Here is a 20,593-nt window from a genome sequence, read left to right on the forward strand (position 1 = left end):
TGCAGTGTGACAACTTTCTCAGTGATTTGAGACAACAATGCAGTCTCTTAAAGCATGGAGGGAAGGAAGGTTCTCTTGCTTCCTGGGTGAAGGATTGTGGCACGTCCCCTCACAAGTAAATGTCTTGATCTGCTCATTTGTCACTCTTTTCCCCCTTGGTGGGCTTGCAGCTGAGGACCTATGCACAAAGCAGGCAAATGCAACCCATTTCTCATTTCACCTTAGCAGCTGCTCTGATTCACCAAAGGATTACACTGGGCAAGAAAGTAGGAACACAGCTTTTGGCCAAGTAGGACAACTGTCTGTAGTCAGAACACCTGAATTTAAGTCCTAGCTCTAGCACTTTCTGGCTGTGTGCACATGGGCCAGCCACTGCCTCCTCCTTAAGGGAGGTCATGTATCAGTGATTTAATCGTTAACTATTCAATGATCCTAAGTACAAAGCAGTCTATAAATAGATAAGCTCCTTCTGCCAAGTTGCTTTGGCAATGCTCTCCCAGCCTCCATGGTATCTGTTACTGGAGATGATGAGGCCATGGGTTTTCATTAACCAAAAGGATTAGCTGTCTGGGACAAATTAGGGTAGAGCAAAACCATGTAGAGTGGATTTAGCACAAATAGCAGTAGGGACTCAGTATTTACACCGATTCAGTTATTTGCTTTCTACTTAGGCCTTATCAGTCTGTAGAAATACAACAGGTTTCCTTTGACCACATCACTGATCTTACTTGGAGATGTGGATAGTGGTCACTGACGCTGTGGGGGCCACAGACACTAATAAGAGAAAAATGGTAGAGGCAGAATTCTCTCCATAGTGGATCTGAGAGTTACATAAACACCTGCATCCGCTGAGATCATGTTTTGCAGGTAGGAGAATAAATTGATGTAATATGTTTAAGCTCCTCTCTGGGCATATTCGCTGTGTAATACAGGTAATTCCCAACTTCCAAATCATTTTTGATCCAGATATAGTGTTTTCATCTCCACTGAAACAGTGTTACAAAGGGTTACTGACCTTGCAGGTGAGTCTGCAAGGACTATCAGTACCGCAGCTGAAAGTTACCTTATTGATACTTACCTTGAGTGTTAACTCACTCACCTGGGCAGGATATTGATACCAGAGCATTGGAGTCAAATCCTGACTCCCCTACTTCCTAGCTGTGTATGTGGCCCTTGGCAGCTACTGAACCTTTTGATGCCTTTTATAGATTAGAACAGTCTACCTGTAACAATTTTTTAAAATATTTTATTTATTTATTTGACAGAGAGAGATCACAAGTAGGCAGAGAGGCAGGCAGAGAGAGAGGAGGGGAAAGCAGGCTCCCTGCTGAGCAGAGAGCCCAATGCGGGGCTCCATCCCAGGACCCTGAGGTCATGACCTGAGCCAAAGACTGAGGCTTTAACCCACTGAGCCACCCAGGTGCCCCTACCTCTAACACTTTTTATTAGGATTAACTAAGATGATGCATGTAAGTCTACCTATAAAAGTTCCTGGCATATAGTATGCACTCAACAAATATTAGCTGATTTACTCACTATCCTACATCTTTCTTTTCCTCCTCTGTTCTTTATAACCCAAACAGCATTCAGCTCTTGTGAGTTACAATGTAGCAAAGTTGACAGTTTGACAGTGGTGCTTACTCCTTGTCAAGCCCCGCATAAGGCAGTTTCCAGGGTCTGTTATTTCTGGCCCACTAGCATAGTAACCAAAATGTGTAAGATATTTTGACCCAGATGCCGTACAGCCAGCAGGAAAGCCAGCTTCAGAACTGCCTACTTCTTGTTCCAATATCGGGTAAAAACACACTGAAGGCTTCTTTGTATGTGCCATAGAACATCAGGGCTAGAAGGGAAAGGGAGTAAAAATATAGCACAGGAAAGAAGGTAAAACACTTTTAAGTGTTGCTGTTTCCCTCCATTCTGCTCAGCCCCATCTTTGGAAAATCAGTTTTTCAACTTCTCTGATTGTGCGATCCCATGACCTGCTGCTGGGAGCCACAGGGCCAATCCCTCCAAAGAGATCTTCAACCTGTACACATAGCACCATCGCTGTAGTTTCTTTCAGCTTGAGGGGATTTGGAAGAGCTAGTCAGCTTGGGACTTAGTATCTGTTGCTCTTTCTTGGTTTGGTTTGTTTCTAGCTTTGATAACCATAGAAGAGCTTTTTTTTTTTTTTTTTTTAAAGATTTTATTTATTTATTTGACAGAGAGAGATCACAAGTAGGCAGAGAGACAGGCAGAGAGAGAGGAGGAAGCAGGCTCCCTGCAGAGCAAAGAGCCTGATGCGGGGCTTGATCCCAGGACCCTGGGATCATAACCCGAGCCGAAGGCAGAGGTTTTAATCCACTGAGCCAGCCAGGTCCCCCCATAGAAGAGTTCTTAAAGCTCTGTGAGCCAGACATTCCCCCGGCCGAGACGAACCCCTTCCCATCTAGTGATTCTTGGGACAGGTGATGGCTTGGGACGGGTGGATGGGCATGGAATAGAGCCTCCTCATAGCAATGGAGACTTCAGGAGGTCAGAGAATTTGAATATCTTGTTTATAGTTGTGCCAGAGCAGCACTTGGTAAACGTTTGTTAAGCAGATAGTAGCTTGGGATATTGCAAACAGGTCATCTTTTGGGTTTGCTGAGGCCATTTTATCAGCAGATTCTGGAAGGATGCCAGGCGGATATGTCCTAATATACTATTTCCAAAAGCAGACTAATTTCTATTGGAAAGAAAAAACACAAAACTTTAAACATCTTCTTTCAGGTGCTACTTATTTAGATGTGGGTCGTAACTAAGGGATTCAACTATGATTTCCCATTATACTAGACTAAAACTTACTATTCACAAGAGGTTGATTTTGTAAGCTCCCGAACCCTATTCTCATCTGCCTTAAATGTGAATTTAAAGTAATTTAGAAGCTGACATTCTGTAATGGCATCAAACTTAGGGTACTGCAATTATCTCAGTTGAAGGACCGTAGTCCAGGTCAAGAAGGATTACTTGTTGAGGCCAAGCCTTGTCAGTAGGATGGTATGTAGTAGTTCTCTTAAAAACAACAACAAGGGACGCCTGGGTGGCTCAGTTGGTTAAGCAGCTGCCTTCGGCTCAGGTCATGATCCCAGCGTCCTGGGATCGAGTCCCACATCGGGCTCCTTGCTCAGCGGGGAGCCTGCTTCTCTCCCTCTGTCTCTGCCTGTGCTCGCTCGCTCTCCCTCTCTCTCTCTGACAAATAAATAAAATCTTTAAAAAAAAAAAAAAAAGAAAAACAACAACAAAACAAAACAAAAACAACCCCCCCCCACACCAAAAACCAGGAAGCAAATGCAAGGAGGGCATAGCTTAAATCCCTGGGAAGAATTTAAAATAACATTTAAGGATGGAAATTTAAAGGAAACCCTCTGTCAAGTATCTTTTCTTACTGATGAAACAATTTGGGATAAGGTTCTCTACACTTTGGCGTGATCACAATTGTTGATGGAAAATGCCCATGTCTTTTTTAAGGAAGACTTCCACAGACTTTTGAAAAAGATGGGGTTGAGTCACTTACAGACAGGTGTCTACATTAGTGAGGACTTACTGGCTGAAGACACTATTAACTATTATACTATATAGTAATATATAATAAATAATAATATAGTATATTATATATAATTGTATATTATAATAATTAATAATTAATATAATAACTAATATACTAGCATGACACCATCTCGGGCCACTCAGAATAATTTCAGGATCCCGAATTATCAGGCAGTTAGGAGGTTCTTATCAGATCTTTCGTTGTTGTTGTTTTAAAAAAGATTTTATTTTATTTATTTGACACAGAGAGAGAGAACACAAGCAGCAGAGGGAGAGGGAGAAGCAGGCTTCCCGCTGACCAGGAAGCCTGATGTAGGGCTCCATCCCAGGACCCTAAAATCATATATGAGTTGAAGGCAGACAATTATCAGACTGAGCCACCCAGGTGCCCTTCATCAGATCTTAATAGTGACTAAGAAACTTTATGAACCAGGACATTAGAACTTTGGTCAGCAGTACATAACTTAAGGCAAAAATATGTCTCTGTAACAATTTAGCAAAGTAATATCGCAAAGAAAACATTTTTTTCAGAATTTTGAACGGCCTCCCACTCCCTACCATTTCTTTTCCTCATTTTTAAAATTCAGACCGCATCCCCAAAAAGTAATTTGAGTATTAACAATAATCAGATAGGCTGCTCCTATCCAGGAAGGTGGCATGAACAACAAAGAACCCTTGAATTCTTGGGAACCAGGACTCAGTTTTTTAATTTGTAAAGTCAGAACAAAACAACCTACTTTGCAAATTCATTATTAAGATTAAAACAGAGAGCCTAACACAATGTCTAATACTTAGCACTTCATTAATGAAACTTAAAAAAAATAAGATTTTATTTTTTTATCTGAAAGAGAGAGAATGAGAGCGAGAGCGTGAGAGCAGGGGGTAGGGTGAGAGGGAGAAGCAGACGCCCCGCCGAGCAGGGAGCCCATTGTGGGACTCAATTTCAGGACTCCAGGACCAGAGCTGAAGGCAGCTGCTCAACCAACTGAGCCACCCAGGCGCCCCAAATGAAACTATTCTTTTAATGTAAAAATGCATTTTTTTTTTTTTTTCTGGGCACCTTGGTGGCTCAGCAGTTAGGCATTTGCCTTTGGCTCAGGTCATGTTCCTGGGGTCCTGGTGGGATCTAGCCCCACCTGGGGGCTCTCTGCTCAGCGGGGTGTCTGCTTTTCCCTCTCCCTCTGCCCCTTCCCTTAGCCCCGGACCCGGCTCGTGCTCTCTCTCAAATAAATAACTAAAAAGTATAAATAAAAATGCATTTTCCTCGATAAATCTTAGTAAGAAGAGATGCTGTGTTATAATCAACAGAAATCACAGTGCTTACAGAATTTCTTACTGCACTGAATGGCTAACAGGTGCTATCTTTCTAAAAAGATAAAGATCTCCTTCCAATTTTCACTATAAAAACTGTATATGGATTATGAACTAAAAATTCCAGATGGGAATAAATTGCCATAGCCAGGCATGCAGCCTTTTAGTAAAATTATTATTGGTTAAATTTTACTTATTTTAATAAAGTTTCCCTGTCAAAATCTTTCAACTTCTGAGAGATTAAGATGCTTTTATGATTTTCATCTGAAATGTTCATCAATCCTCAAAGGTAGTGCCAAAATCAAACAATGATGGAAAGCAACCATATTTCTCCATGACTTTGCATATCAACAAAGAACTTTTTTTTTCAAACCTTTTCCCATGCACAAACAGTAGTACTGAACCTGTCTGTAATTTAGATTCAGTACTTTATAGAGAAAACAAGCAGAACAACTAAGCATCTTGCCAAGGTCATGATACATCAAATATCACAATTTCTGAGAGGAAAAATAGATTATAAAAATTATAAAAATGAGGGGTGCCTGGGCAGCTCAGGTCATGATCTCAAGGTCCTAGGATCGAGCCCCATATAGGGCTCTCTACTCAGTGGGGAGTCTGCTTTCCCCTCTCTCTCTCTGGCTACTTGTGATCTCTATCAAATAAATAAATAAATAAATAAAATCTTAAAAAAATTATTAAAATGAGCTTGATATTATCACTTATCAAATTCTAGGACGGATTAATAAACAGATGGCATGTGAGCAGTTGGAAAAGGAGGTAGTGTCGTTTCACTAAGAATAAAGGCATTTCCAGCTAACTTCATTTCCCTTCTTGAATTAATATATTAGCAGATTAGGCTACTTCCATAGACAGAGCAATCTGCTTGTCTGCCAAACATGATAAAATCTCTTATGGTGTCCTTTTAGGGAAGATGAAGAACCATAAGCACATCACTGATTTCGACAGTTGCTTCCACATCTGGACCTAAAGTACTGATGAACAGATCCAAGTCACCTGGAGCACAGCCTACGGTGGCATTCTTACGAGGGTCTGCATGCATTTCATCTTGTTATTTATCATTAACTTGAACAAAGCCACTAAATACTAAAGGCATGCTTCATCAAAACTGAAACAGACACAAGGCAAAGAGAAAGAATGAGAACTCCTTCCTAAGGACCTTTCCAACTTATAGCAAATAAGGACAAATGCTTCAATTAGGTTACCGAGAAATTGTTTTAAGTAATTTAAGGAATGGATTTGGCTTGCCAGCAATGCCTGTAAAGTTCAACAAGAGGTAAACAGTGGGATATGTTTATCTAATGGTGTTGGTAACAGATAACATCAACATATTCCAACCCTAACAGTCACGAGAGTCATTCTGACGTCGGCAATCCAGCCTCGGGACCCTGCTGTCAGACCATGGAAGAACAGTGCTTAGTGCTGAGCAGTGTATTTGAGAGAGGGATTGGAAGGACCAATGCCAGGTTGGGCTGGAATGGACAACATTTAAGAACTGAGAAAAATGTGAAATCTGAGGGAAGTTGTGAAGAGGTGACCACACTGAAGAGACAGGACCTTTCTGTCCAGTGTTACAAGTGTGCTATTTATAAACACATGTAGGTGACATGCTTCTAACAATGAAGCCCATCCCTTGTAGGAGTGCTGAGTAGCTCTAACTCTGGAAGCAGGGGTTGGATAAAAATCACATGACAATTATGAGGATATGGCATTAGAGAAGAGGTGTGCCAACCTTGTCTCTAGTTCCAAGACTAGTTTTCTAGTACGTGTCTATTCTATTAAGTGGGAATCACAATTCTAAACATTTTAAAGCTTCTAAACAAAATGATTTGTTTTCTAATTTAATGTGTGCATGACCTATCAGTACTCAATTTACCCTTCTGAAATGGGTGAAAACTTTGAACCCTTTGGAAGTCATGAGAAATCTTCCTCAACAAGTAGATTTGGTGACAGTCCTATGCCTGATCTGGAGCAAGCCACTGAGGGAAGGTGGGCCTCTATCTGGGAACTCTGAGGGTTTCTGCAGTCCTGAGTCAGTGTGGAAATCAGGCTCTGCTGAACCCACAGGACTGCTGAGAACATTAGGCAGGAGAGGACAGTGACTACTCCTTCAGAGCCCTTTCCAAGTCCATCAACCACTTCCGTATAGCTGGGTTGTTAGGGCCTTCTTGGGCCACAATTGAAGGACAATGAAATCATGTGCCCAGGAGACTATTCCAGATTTTCTTAATAGCTGTGCTCTTTGCCATTAATGCTAAATCCTCCACGGGTTTAAATGATAGAAGTGATGTGACTGCACAATTAAATATTAGAAATGACCACTGAGTACATCCTGTTTATTGTTTATGATTTACACGGAAAATGATGGACTAGGGTTGTTGAACAATAAACCAATCATTACATTTAGACCTGGGCTTTTGAAAACTTGCATTCCATTTTAACAGTTCATATATATTTAACAGCTTATATATAAATCCAAATCACAAATAATCTTAAGAGTTAGTTAGCTCAGAGATAAACAATTAAGGAACACAATAGAAAACCACATGGATCTACCTTTAAATATCAGCATTCATATTACAAGGAAGAAGAAAATGTTTAAAAAAAATAGAATTATTAGGTCAAGTCACTTAACATAGAGAAGAGAAACAATATTTTTATCAGTATTTATACTTATTCCTAATTTACCTTCATATATTCTTAACTTTTCCAAAAGGATCCAAACAGTATTTCAGAGAATCAAACAATATTTTGGTATCTGAACTTTTCCGCTTCTGCTTATATTAACTTGTTACAATGAAAATCCTAAAATTTCAATTTTCTTAAAAAAATTTTTAAGCCAACTCTTATTCGACTTTTCTCCTTCACAGCAGCTGTTTATAGATAGTAGGGAGCCAAGAATGAAGGATAGAAACAGATGGAAAGCAAAAAGTACAACTGCTATCTTAAGTTCAGCTCTCAACACTACTGGTTGAGTTTGGAACCAAAACCTCTTAACAACTGGCATATAATAGCTAAATCTTAACAGGCAAAAAAGAAATATTTTCTTTGGGACAGCTGCTACTAGGAGAAGAAAGCTGATGTCCCTTAATACTGCCTAAATATAACAGGGCGCTTGGGTGGCTCAGTGGGTTGAAGCCTCTGCTTTCGGCTCAGGTCATGACAGTCCTCAGATCGAGTCCCGCATCGGGCTCTCTGCTCAGCAGGGAGCCTGCTTCTTCCCCTCTCTCTCTCTCTCTCTGCCTGCTTGTAATCTCTGTCTGTCAAATTTAAGAAAAAAAAATTCTTAAAAAAAAAAACTGCCTAAATATAATTTGTGGCTTACTACAGAGCAATCTGTAGCAATGTCAGTTTAACCAGTAAGCATCACAACTGATCAATATTACTTAAAGGAAACAAATAACAACAAAAAAGAAACAAGAAAAAGAAAGAAAACAAATTAAAAATCACACTAGCCACGAAGTTCCACAATATACACATGAGAATTAAGTTTAATCTGATTTGACTCCTCGACACTGATCGTCAATGAAATATGGTATGGAAAGATCACAGAGTAGAAAACAAGCAAAGATTAGTTTATACAACAGTGACTATATACATCAGAAGGAAAACATGCTACCTAATGCAACATTAAGGCCTGAATGTAAGCATTTCCAAAGTCACAGAAGCCCCAAAGAACCCCTAAATTACAAAGTCACCACATTACATGCATGCAATGTTCAGTTTTGTTTTACCCATAAAAGGATACACAGTATTTTGCTGTAAATACCAGACACACATTTACAATATATGCAAAAATTAGAATGCAAGTGTTATGTTCCTTATAGTTAAGCCTCAAATGTGCCAACAGTGAAAATTCATTTAAGAACGAAGAAAAGAGATGGAATATAAATACTCAAAGAAATTACACAAATAAAATGTAACTTTGCATTTGGGAAGCCATATAAATATTCCTTTTATGTGTCCCAACTAAATTACCAATGTACTACTCAGATGGATGTACACTCGCTACATGCTTTACAATTTTACTTGCTCAAATGCGATATTCTAACACCTATCATTCTCTGGTACTGAGAGCAAATCACATCTGTAAGTTAAATATTATGTCCATCTTCGTACATATTTGCCTACTGGGTGTGATCACCTAAATGGAAAGCTATGCAATCTTATTGTGGAGCTACATAATTATGGATGACCCTAAAGGCCAAATTTCCCATAAAAAACAACTAAACAAAGCTCATTTCCTCATGTTTATAGAAGAATCTGAACGGAACTCTTTTGGCAGGCAAATCTGGGGTCAGGGTCTTCTTTTCTCTTTTAGAGAAAGAAAAATAAGAAAGGAACCATGTTACATGTTCAGTTCTGCTCACAGTCACTAGGTGATCACCCTACTCCTTTTTCACCCAGGGCTTAATTTGGTTTAATATGAAACAACCCATTTTTATTATTTATTTCCAAGTGAATAATTTTATCAAAATAAATTAGTGTAAAGAAACAAATGCACTATGAATAATCCTTATTCAGGAATACTTTAAAGAAATAAATTATAACACAGTAAGGTTTAGATATGTTATAAAAAGATGTGGCCAAATCTGTCCTATACCCCGTTAATTTTATGCTTTACACAAGTTGGTACAATTAACCTTCCAGTTTTTTAAGGATCAGATTTCCTCTTGGGAAACAGAATGAATGTTTAAACACGTGATGAATGTCTTCAGACTTTCTAAAATATTTCTGAACCAAAATTACTTTAAACAAACTGTATCTAATATTTATAAATTTATAAACAAGCATATTTATAAATTTATAAATTAAAAAAACAACACTTATCTAAGAAATGTGCCATGAATGTTCTCAAGTATAACTGTAACCAGGTGGAAAGGGAAAAAGGATTTCATAAGGCCATCTAATTCACCTCATCATACCAAACACTGAGCACACTAGATTGTTCATAAGCTTTACTAACCTTACCTCAAGCACCAACCATAGTAAAACACTCATGCTTTGCTAACCTTACTTTAAGCACATCCACCACTAAGAAAAGGAAAAAAAAGTTACTTTACTATCTAACCATTCCAAGGGGATTACATTGAGAATCTTAAAATTTTGTGGTGATTAAGCCAAAAGTTTGGCCTTTGTTTTGATTCTAAAAAGTCCTAATTTTAAACAAAGATGGAAGAGTAGACACCTTCCTAAAAAAACCACTCAGTATTATGAACCAAGAGGTTCTGATGTAGCAAAAGCAAAGTGACCAATGAAAAAAGCATGTTTTAGAATACTTTTTATTTCCAATGAAACCAAATTTTACTACTGTTGTGATCACAGTCTTCACATTTGATGCAAATAGGAGAATTTAATTATAATCACTTAGTGGCAGTACTTCAGACAAAACCAGTAATATGTGCCACATACATGATTATTTCTTCTGGAGAGAGTTAACTGGTAAGCTTGACTTTACAATTAATACCAACATGTTCAACGAAAGAAAATGGATGCACTGCTTCAACATTCAGCTTGAAAATGTTTAGTACTTTCTGCGAACCTAAATTTAGTTTAGAAAGGTTAATATTCTTCTTTCTAAACTATGGTATAGACTATATATAGGATTTTAAATTTATTTATATATAATTATTTGCACATCAGATTGAGAAGGGATTTGCAGAATGACTTTTAGATATAGTGATCTCATCCAAGGGTTAAAGTTTAAGGGGCTTCTGCAGAGCTGTCAGCGGAAGGGGGGGCCTCCTGGTCAGGCTCAGAGGACGGAGCTGCGGAGGCTTCGATGACGGCGGGTGGGAAGTGGCGGCGGCACACGGGGCACGTTCCCGACTGGAGGGGAAGAAAAACAAGGTCAGAGCCAAAGAAAAGGTCTTAACTGCCACACAGTATCTTAGCAAGGATAAAACCCCAAAAACCCTCATTCTCATTCTCAAAGAAACAACGGTATCTGTTATCCTAAAAATCAAATCAAATAACTTAAAAACAAAAACTGAATCAACTTCAAACCCACATAATCCAGAGAAGCAAAAGTGTGATGCTATTTCCTCTTTATCCCAATCAGATTCTAATTTCTTTGAGGGTGAACAGCATCTCCTAATCATGTTTGTATCTTTCGGGTCAGTCATCTTTCACTCAGGATTAGTGGAGAGTCTACTACACTCCTTACTCAGCGCTGTGCAATGTGAGCAAGGAGTCACTGAAAAATGAATAAGGATATGTCCCAGTGTGTCCCAGAGTTAGTGTGAGAATTAAATGAGAAAATAAACACAAGTCATCTACCAGTGCCTGACACATAGCAGGAACATTTAGATCCTTCTTAAGGCTTAGATACTTAATATGTGGGATTTTAAATACATGGGAATTTAAATAAAGGAGATATGAAGGACAGAAAAGGTGGAATTTAAGCTGGCGCTGCCTAGATCATCTAATCCTGCAGATGGTATGGGGGAAAACTACACCAGCTACGCAAATATAAACAAATGTACACAGGAGTCAATGTGAACAGACAGGCTGGGGGCTAGATCACAGAATGCCTTGAAAGCCAAGAGAGAAATTTTAGATTTTATAATGGAATGGTGAAAATCTCCACACTGGATCTTACAAATCTTTTTTTAAATAATTTTTTTTTGAAGATTTTATTTATTTATTTGACAGACAGAGATCACAAGTAAGCAGAGAGGCAGGCAGAGAGAGAGGAGGAAGCAGGCTCCCTGCTGAGCAGAGAGCCCCATGCCGGGCTTGATCCCAGGACCCTGAGACTGTGACCTGAGCTAAAGGCAGAGGCTTTAACCCACTGAGCCACCCACGTGCCCCTGAATCTTACAAATCTTAAGTAGAACTTTGACAACCATGAAGTGGCAGTAGAAGGGTAGCAACAGCAAAGAAAGCAAAAGGAAAGAAAGGAAAGGAGGAAGGAGAGGAGGAAGAAAGAAGAGGAAAAGGGAGGGAGTGGCTATAGGGAACAGAGGGAGTTATATCCCTAAGTACATAAGCTGTGAAAGTGATTTGGGAATTTCTACCTTACTGCCTATAAAAATACTTTGTGTAAAAACAGAGTTCACAGAGAAGATTTAAAATAAGATTTTATTTTGTGAGATTAAGAGTCACTTATGGTTTGTCTCCCTCCCAATCCCATCTTGTTTCATTTCTTCTTCTCCTACCCACTTAAGCCCCCATGTTGCATCACCACTTCCTCATATCAGGGAGATCATATGATAGTTGTCTTTCTCTGCTTGACTTATTTCGCTAAGCATGATACACTCTAGTTCCATCCATGTTGTCACAAATGGCAAGATTTCATTTCTTTTGATGGCTGCATAGTATTCCATTGTGTATATATACCACATCTTCTTGATCCATTCATCTGTTGATGGACATCTAGGTTTTTTCCATAGTTTGGCTATTGTGGACATTGCTGCTATAAACATTTGGGTGCACGTGCCCCTTTGGATCACTACGTTTGTATCTTTAGGGTAAATACCCAATAGTGCAATTGCTGGGAGAAGGGGGTGGGATTATGGACATTGGGGAGGGTATGTGCTTTGGTGAGTGCTGTGAAGTGTGTAAACCTGGTGATTCACAGACATGTACCCCTGGGGATAAAAATATATGTTTATAAAAAATTTTAAAAAAAATAAGATTTTAATAAGATTTTAAATAAGACTCTTTGTTTTTTTCTTAAATAATTCAAATATAGTTAAAAATAATTGGGTAAATATTTAGGGCGAATATATATAGTTGGAATAGGAGGTTTTTTGTAGGTGATTACATTTTTCTCGTATACATTTTCAAAGACCTTGATTTATATTAGCAGAATATATATCTATTATTACAGCACTTTAAGAGGTGCCATAGGCTTTTTTTTGCTTGTGATATTTTTGAAAACACAAATTTCAGGGATATGATTAAAGATCTACTAGGTTTATCCTAAAATGATTTTTTGATACTTAATCATTTCCAAAAATGATTAAATATGCTAAGCAATTAGTGTTATCTATATTGTTTTTCAGAAATGTTAGTAAAGTAAAATAGTTTCACATTATCATTAATCTGTAATCATTAAATTGTAATCAATCTTTAACACTTAATTAAAAAGTACTACAAGTATAAAGCTGAATAAAATAGGCTTAAAAGTTACTATCATCACTAACTTTCAGGAGGAACTATTAAAATATTAATTTCAAAAAAAGTAAAAATAAAACTCACCTTCTGTAGCCAAATTGAGACACAAGGTTTGTGAAAGAAATGGTGACAGGGAAGTTCTGTTGCTATATCATCCTTAATATACTCACTGCAACAGATTGGACAGCACTGCTCTTGACCAATTGCTGAAAATCAAAAATAATCTGATCAATCCCATAGAGTTCAATTTTAATAAAACTGAAAACCAACATATTAACTCACAGACGATACCTATGACAGACAGAAGAGCCATCTTTGAAAAAGTAATTGCCAAACATGTTTCTGTAATAAATGACAATTTGGAATTTAATAAATACTGCTTTTATAGAAAAGTTGGCTGAGGCACATTTGTTCTAGCCCATGACTTAATAAATTAAAAATATTCTTCCATTAGGTGAAAGTTTGTCAGAATCTGGCTCCACAGAAAAACTAAGGAAAGTTTCTAGTAGTCAGTATTTTATCTTTCAGGTACATTGATAATATATGAAAACATGAAATATGTTATCTGACATGAGAGACCAACTTTGCCCTTACCCGTGTGGTCTTCAAGAACAAGGGTCTCTGGAAGACCATCAATGCTTTCCTTACTGGCTGGTGGATTGGCCACCTCAACATCCACTGCCAGAGACTCTAAATGTGCCAGTGCAGTCTGAAAAAGAAGTCACAGCTCCTTGTTAGAAAAAAACTTTAAAACAGTAATAAAAATCAATTTTTTAAGGTATCTTTCAAAATTATATGCACCACTAGTCTCTTCTGCTTCAGTCCCCTGCCCTTTTTGTCTCCTCCCAAAAGGAATCATCGCCACACCAAAACATCAAAAAGTATCCAAAAAAGCACCGTACTTCTCACAAGAACAACAAAAATCTATCTTGTCTCAAGAATCATCTACTTGCCCACCATATCTGTATCTTCAGAAGAGGGTTACCTCTTCCAACTTATGAGTTCCTGTGTGAAAGCAATAAGATGAAACAAAGTGAATACTTTTGGACAGGCTCAACATATGAAAGATAAAATGTGACCGAGGTTACCAGATGATGTTCAAGTTATAGAAGCAAACAAATAATTTATTTCTGAATGGCTGTATCTATCACTGGCAAAGAGTCAGCACACCCACATGACTATTTTTACTAATATTACTGGGTTATCTGAGATGTGAACTTTAATTAGGGGTTCAATGTCTATATAAATTTACCATTCTAACAAAGATGAAAGGAACAACAGATCATATAACATCTTAGTATAATCCTTCTGTGGCTTGATTAGCCCTTCCAGCTACAATTAGAACGACAGGTAGGACTAATATTCATGGGATCCAAAAGGTAGAAACCCAAACACCTATCAACAGATGAATATGGTTGGTAAAGTGTACAGGCAAATTCAGAGTACTTTGATACTATAATGTAATGTGTCAACTGCTTTATTCTAGTATAAAGGTTAAAGGAAAAGAGTTACCACTATAGCACAATAATTTGTTAATAATATACAATATTAAAAAAGGTAAACTGTAACATCAAATACATAAAAGGGAGGAACAAAAAAAAAATAGAATTATTAGGTCAAGTCACTTAACATAGAGAAGAGAAACAATATTTGACAGACAGAGATCACAAGCAGGCAGAGAGAGGGAGGAAGCAGGCTCTCTGTCGAGCAGAGAGCCTGATGTGGGGCTCGATTCCAGGACCCTTAGACCATGACCTGAGCCAAAGGCAGAGGCTTAACCCACTGAGCCACCCAGGCACCCCAAAAGTAGGGTTTTTGTATGTAATATAAGTTTAGTTGTTATACCATAAAACAGTGTTAAGATGTTTTACATTAAGCCTCATGGTTACCACAAAGCACAAATCTGTTAGATTCACAAAAGACAGAGAAAAGTAAATTAAACACCACCACTATGGAAAATCGAGTCACAAAAGAAGGCAACAAGAGAGGGAGAAAGGAAAAAGAGAAAAAATAACTAGACAACAACTAGTAAGACGGTATAAGTAAAGTCCTTACTTACAAACAATTATTCTAAATGTAAATGGACCAAATTCTCTAGGCAACAGGCAGAAAGTAGCTGGCTGGATTGAAAAAGCAAGACCCAACTATATGCTGCCTACAAGAGACCCATTTCAGCTTTAAGGACACAGAGGTGCAACGTGAAGAGACAGAAAAAGATATTCCATGCAAACAGAAACTAAAGAGAGCAGGGGTAGCTACATTTGTATCAGAAAAAATAGACTTCAGGCCTGGGCACCTGGATGGCTCAGTGGGTTAAGCCTATTCCTTCTGCTCAGGTTGTGATCCCAGGGTTCTGGGATTGAGACCCGCCTCGGGCTCTCTGCTCAGTAGGGAGCCTGCTTCCTCCTCTCTCTCTGCCTGCCTCTCCATCTACTTGTGATCTCTATCAAATCAATAAAATCTTTAAAAAAAAAAATAGACTTCAGGCCAACAATGGTTAACAAGTGACCAGGTTATTTTTTTAATAATAAAGGGTCAATTGCTCAAGAGGATAACATAATGACAAATAAATATGCACCCAATATTAGAGCACCTAAGTATATTAAGGAAATAAAAGTAAGTGAGATTACACAACAATAAATAATACTAGGGGACTTCAATACCTAACTTTAAAGAATGGATCATCCCGATAGAAAATGAGAAATAAAACATTAAACCTGAACTATACTTCAGCTAAAATCGGTCTAAGAATATACAAAAAATTCCATGCAATAGCAAAAGACTACACATTCTTCTCAAGTGCACATAAAACCTTCTCTAGAATAGATCATATGGAAGGTTATAAAACAAGTCTTAGCATATTTAAGAAGACTGAAATTGTACCAACTTTCTTTCTGACCAAAATGGCAAGAAACAAAAAAATCAACAGAAAAGAAAATGCGAAAATTTAGAAATATGCGAAAATTAAAAATTTAATTAAAAATTAAAAATTCCTGAAAAACCAATGGGCCAAAGAAGAAATCGAAAGGTATCTTGAAATAAAAGCAAATGGAAACAACAGCATGTCAAAACCTACAGGATGATGCAAAGACAGTTCTGAGAGGGAAGTTTATAGTAATAAATGCCTAAATATGCTACATATTAAAAAAAAAAACCTCAAATAAACAATCTAACTTTACAACTCAAGGAAACAGAAAATGAAGAACAAAGTCAAAAGTTGGCAGAAATTAGAGCAGAAATAAATGAAACAGAAATCAGAAAAACACAAAATACCAACAGAACTAAATGTTGTTGTTTGAAAAAATAAACCAAAATGCTATATCTTTAGTTAGACTAAGAAAAAAAGAAGAGACTCAAGTAAAATTAGAAATGAAAGAAGATGTTATAGCTGATACTACAAAAATACAAAGGATCACACCAGACTATCACAAATAATTATACACCAACAAAATGGATAACCTATAAGAAATGGGTCGATTCCTAGAAAACATGCTGACATCAAGAAGAAACAGAAAATGTGAACAGACTAACATAAGTAATACTGAATCAGTAGTCAAAAATATACCTCCCAAAAAAGGCCAAAATCAGATGGTTTTCCTGGACAATCCTATCAAACATTTAATGAATTAAAAGCCAATCCTTTTCAAGCTCTCCCAAAAAAATGAGAAAGAGGGAACACCCTCAAATTCACTGTTTAAAGCCAGCATTATCCTGACGCCAAAGTCAGATTAGGACATAAGAAAGAAAATTAAAGTCCAATCACCCTGATGAACATAGATGCAAAAATCTTCAACTAAATTCCTGCAAGCTGAACTAAACAGCACCTGAAAAGGTTCATACACTACAATTAAGTGGGATTTATCCCTGGATGCAAGAATGGTTGCAACACATGCAAGTCAATAAATGTGGTATTACGGAGTAAGAGATAAATATCATATGATTATTTTAATAAACACAGAAAAAAACATTTGACAAAACTATCATTCTTTCACAACAAAAGCTCTCAACGAATTAGGTACAGAAGGAACGTACCTCAACATAATTAAGGTATCCATGTATGACAAGACCACAGCTAATCTCATAATCAACAGTGAGAGGCTAAATGCTTTTAAGATCAAGAACAAGATAAGGGTGCCCAATCTCAGCACTCCTATTCAATACAGTACTGAAAGTCCTAGCCAGAGCATTAAGGCAAGAAAAAGGAATAAAAGGCATCCAAATTGGAAAGGTGGAAGTAAAACTGTCTCTGTTTGCAGATTTCATCTTTTATGTAGCAAATCCCAAAGACGCAAAGACCCAAAGACCCAAATCCCAAAAAGTTGTTTGGACTAATCAACAAATTCAGGAAAGCTCTATGGTATAAAGTCAAGATATAGAAATCAGTTGTGTTTCTGTACACTAACAAAGAAATATCTGAGAAAGAGATAAAACAATCCCAATCACAATGCATCAAAAGCAATAAAGTACTTAGGAATAAACTTAACCAAGAAGGTGAAAGATTCCATTTACTGAAAACTGAAAGACGAAAGAGAATGAAGATATAATGGAAAGATATTCCATGTTAAGGAACTGGAAGAATTAATATTAAAATGTCCACACTACCCAAAGCAATCTACAGATTAAATGCAATTCCTATCAAAATTCCAATGGTATTTTTGACAGAAATAGAAAAAAAATTTCTAAAATTTGTATGAACCACCTAGGCCCTGAATGGCCAAAGCAAAGAACAAAGCTGGGGGTATCACACTTTCTCATTTCAAACTATGCTACAAAACTGCAGTAACTGAAAACAGTATAGTAGTGGCATAAAAATACTTAGACCTGTGGAACAGAATCAAGAACCCAGAAATAAATCTCAGCATATATGGACAATTAATATTTTTGAGAAGGGAGCAAGGAATTTTCACTTGGGAAAGGATAATGGCTTTAATAAATGATATTGGAAAAACCAGTTAATCGCACACAGAAGGATAACTGCATATATAAACTGTATCACTACCTTAGCACCACTCACAAAAATTAACTCCACATGGACTAAGGACTTTAAGACCTGAAACCATAAAATTTCTAGAAGAAAACGCTGGTCCTTGACACTGATCTTGCCAATGATTTTTTGAGTATGACAACAAAGGCACAGCAACAAAAGCAAAAATAACTAAGTGGACTACATTAGATTAAAGAGCTTCTGCGTATCAAAAGAAACCATTAACAAAATGAAAAAATCAAACTACAGAGTAGAGGAAAATATTTGCAAATCATGTATCTGATAAGACATTGATACCTGAAACATAAAAGGAACTCTCACAACTCAGTGAAAAAGAAACCAAAACCAAAAACTGACTTAAAAATGGGTAGAGGAAATGAGCAGATATTTTCCCAAAGAAGACATACAAACAAGTAAGTACATAAAAAGATGCTCAACATCACTAATCATCAGAGAAATTCAAATCAGAATCACAGTGAGGTATCACTTCACAAGGGTTAACAATGGCTATCACCAGAAAGACAAGAAAGAACAAGTATTGGCAAAGATGTAGAAAAAAGGGAACCCCTTGGAACTTTGGGTGAGAATATAAATTGGTACAGTCATCATGAAAAACAGTATAAAAGTTCCTCCAAATATTAACAGAAATAACGTATGATCCTACAATTTCACTTCTGAGTATACATCTAAAGAAAATGAAGTCAGGATCTTGGAGCGGTATCTGTACTCCCACGTTCACTGCAGTATTATTCACAATAGCCAAGATATGGGAATAACCTAAATGTCCATCAATAGATGAACAGATAAAGATGAGGTACCTATATATACATACTGGAGTATTATTCAGCCATAAGAAAGAAAAAATTCTTGCTACCTGAAATATGTCAGACAGAGAACCCAATCATACAATTTACAGGTGGAATCTAAAAAACCTGAACTCACAGAGAGAACAGAGGGTAGAATGGTGAGGAGTAGGGGAAGCAGGGAGATGGTGGCCAGAGGGTACAAACTTCCAGTTATAAGATCAATAAATTCTGGGAATCTATGCAAACAGGGTGATATAATTAACAATACTGTATTATATACATGAAAGTTGCTGAGAGTAAAAATCTCGAATGTTCTTAACACAAGAAAAAAATGGAAATTATGTGAGGTGATGCAGGTGTTAACTAACACTACAGTGATAATCATTTTGTTCAATGTAAGTGTATCAAACGAACACCTTGTACACCTTAAACTTATAAAATGTTATATGTCACTGATACTTCAATAAAGCCAAGAAAAATGTGGTATATACATACAATGAAATAATGCTGAGCTTTCAAAAGCAAATTCTGACACATGCTACAACACGGATGAACCTTTAAAGCATATGCTGAGTGAAATAACTGGTCACAGAAGGATAAATACAGATGCCACTTAAACGAGGTACCAAAAGTAGTAAAACTCAGAGACAAGTAGAATGGTAGTTGCCAAGGGTTGGGGAGAGGAAGGAGCAGGGACTTACTGTTCACAATGTACTTAATGCTCCTTAATTGTATACTAAATAGTGGTTAGGTAATTTTACATTATGTATGTTACCACAATAAAAAGGAAGCTGGAGGAGGATTCTACCTGACAGTTAACATTGCCCTCTCTTGGATGGCAGACATAACGTTTTGTATACTCTTCAGGATTAGCTTGGATAATGTCACAATGAATTATGTCTTTTCAAAAAGAATCTGATGTAACTTATAAGAGACGATATGGCCAAGGCCTAAGCAAAGTCAGAACAAAGAAAAGGAGAAAGCAAAAAAGGTTCATCATAAGAGTTAGTAAATACACCTAATAATTCTGAACACCAATTTGACTCTGAGTTTGCAGAGACTGCAAAAAGACAAAGTGTCCAGAAAAGGAATTACTGACTCTTAGCTCCAAATTCACCTTTCATTTCTGTCTGTTAAAATAGATCTGGGCCTTTTGAATATTTTTCCCTTGTTGGCCTACATGACCTTAGGTTTTGTCAGTAGAGAGCTCTGGCGAGATCTCACAGAAGTACTTTGCTGCTTGGTTCTAGTGGGCTTGCTGGGAAGGCCCGTAGTGTGGAAGGGTTTCCTATGGTGGGCTTCTGTGTCACAGATGACTTCTCCAGCAGGAGGCACCTCTAGTGCCAGGGGCTTCTCCATCACCTGGCTCCAGAAGCACATGTCATTTCTCTAGCACCTGACAGATGCTATATAAGGTAGCCAGCAGATTCCCCTGGCACCTATCTTGAGTGGCTTTGCAGCAGTGTGCTTCCAGTTAGTCATGTCCTTGTAAACAGTTTCTCTAGCACTCCAGAAGGCGGATTTCCAGCAAGTTCTGCCAGCAGAGTAGCACAAGCACTTCTCTAAAAGCCATAGCTATGCCCTCCCAACAGCCTGGATCTCAGCCCCAAGCGGAGGTGGGGGTGGGGTGTGTGTGCTCTTCCTAAGGTTATTCCTTGAATCTGCTATTCCTGCTTCTGGCCAACAGAAATGAAATGTTATCAATACAAAGCCTGATTACAAATAATCATATTAATCACAATCAAACTACCACTGGGGTCCACTGCAATGAAGTGCCAACTAA

At 37.6% G+C, this 20,593-nt stretch overlaps 1 protein-coding gene across 6 annotated transcripts in view; it reads right to left on the bottom strand.

The window, feature by feature from the left end:
- Positions 1 to 7,218: 7,218 nt before the first annotated feature.
- Positions 7,219 to 20,593, bottom strand: part of PJA2 (praja ring finger ubiquitin ligase 2) — a 72,412-nt gene continuing 59,037 nt past the window's right edge. For all 6 annotated transcript variants that reach the window (XM_082724911.1, XM_082724908.1, XM_082724912.1 and 3 more), the window contains 3 exons: positions 13,615 to 13,729; positions 13,105 to 13,226; positions 7,219 to 10,728 (listed from right to left, as the gene is read on the bottom strand). In XM_082724911.1, coding sequence (XP_082581037.1) covers positions 10,603 to 10,728; positions 13,105 to 13,226; positions 13,615 to 13,729 — 363 coding nt within the window. In that variant the 3' untranslated portion in view covers positions 7,219 to 10,602. The remainder of the gene's footprint in view (positions 10,729 to 13,104; positions 13,227 to 13,614; positions 13,730 to 20,593) is intronic.

This window comes from Mustela nivalis, assembly GCF_964662115.1.
Source record: "Mustela nivalis genome assembly, chromosome: 3".
NCBI lineage: Eukaryota > Metazoa > Chordata > Mammalia > Carnivora > Mustelidae > Mustela > Mustela nivalis.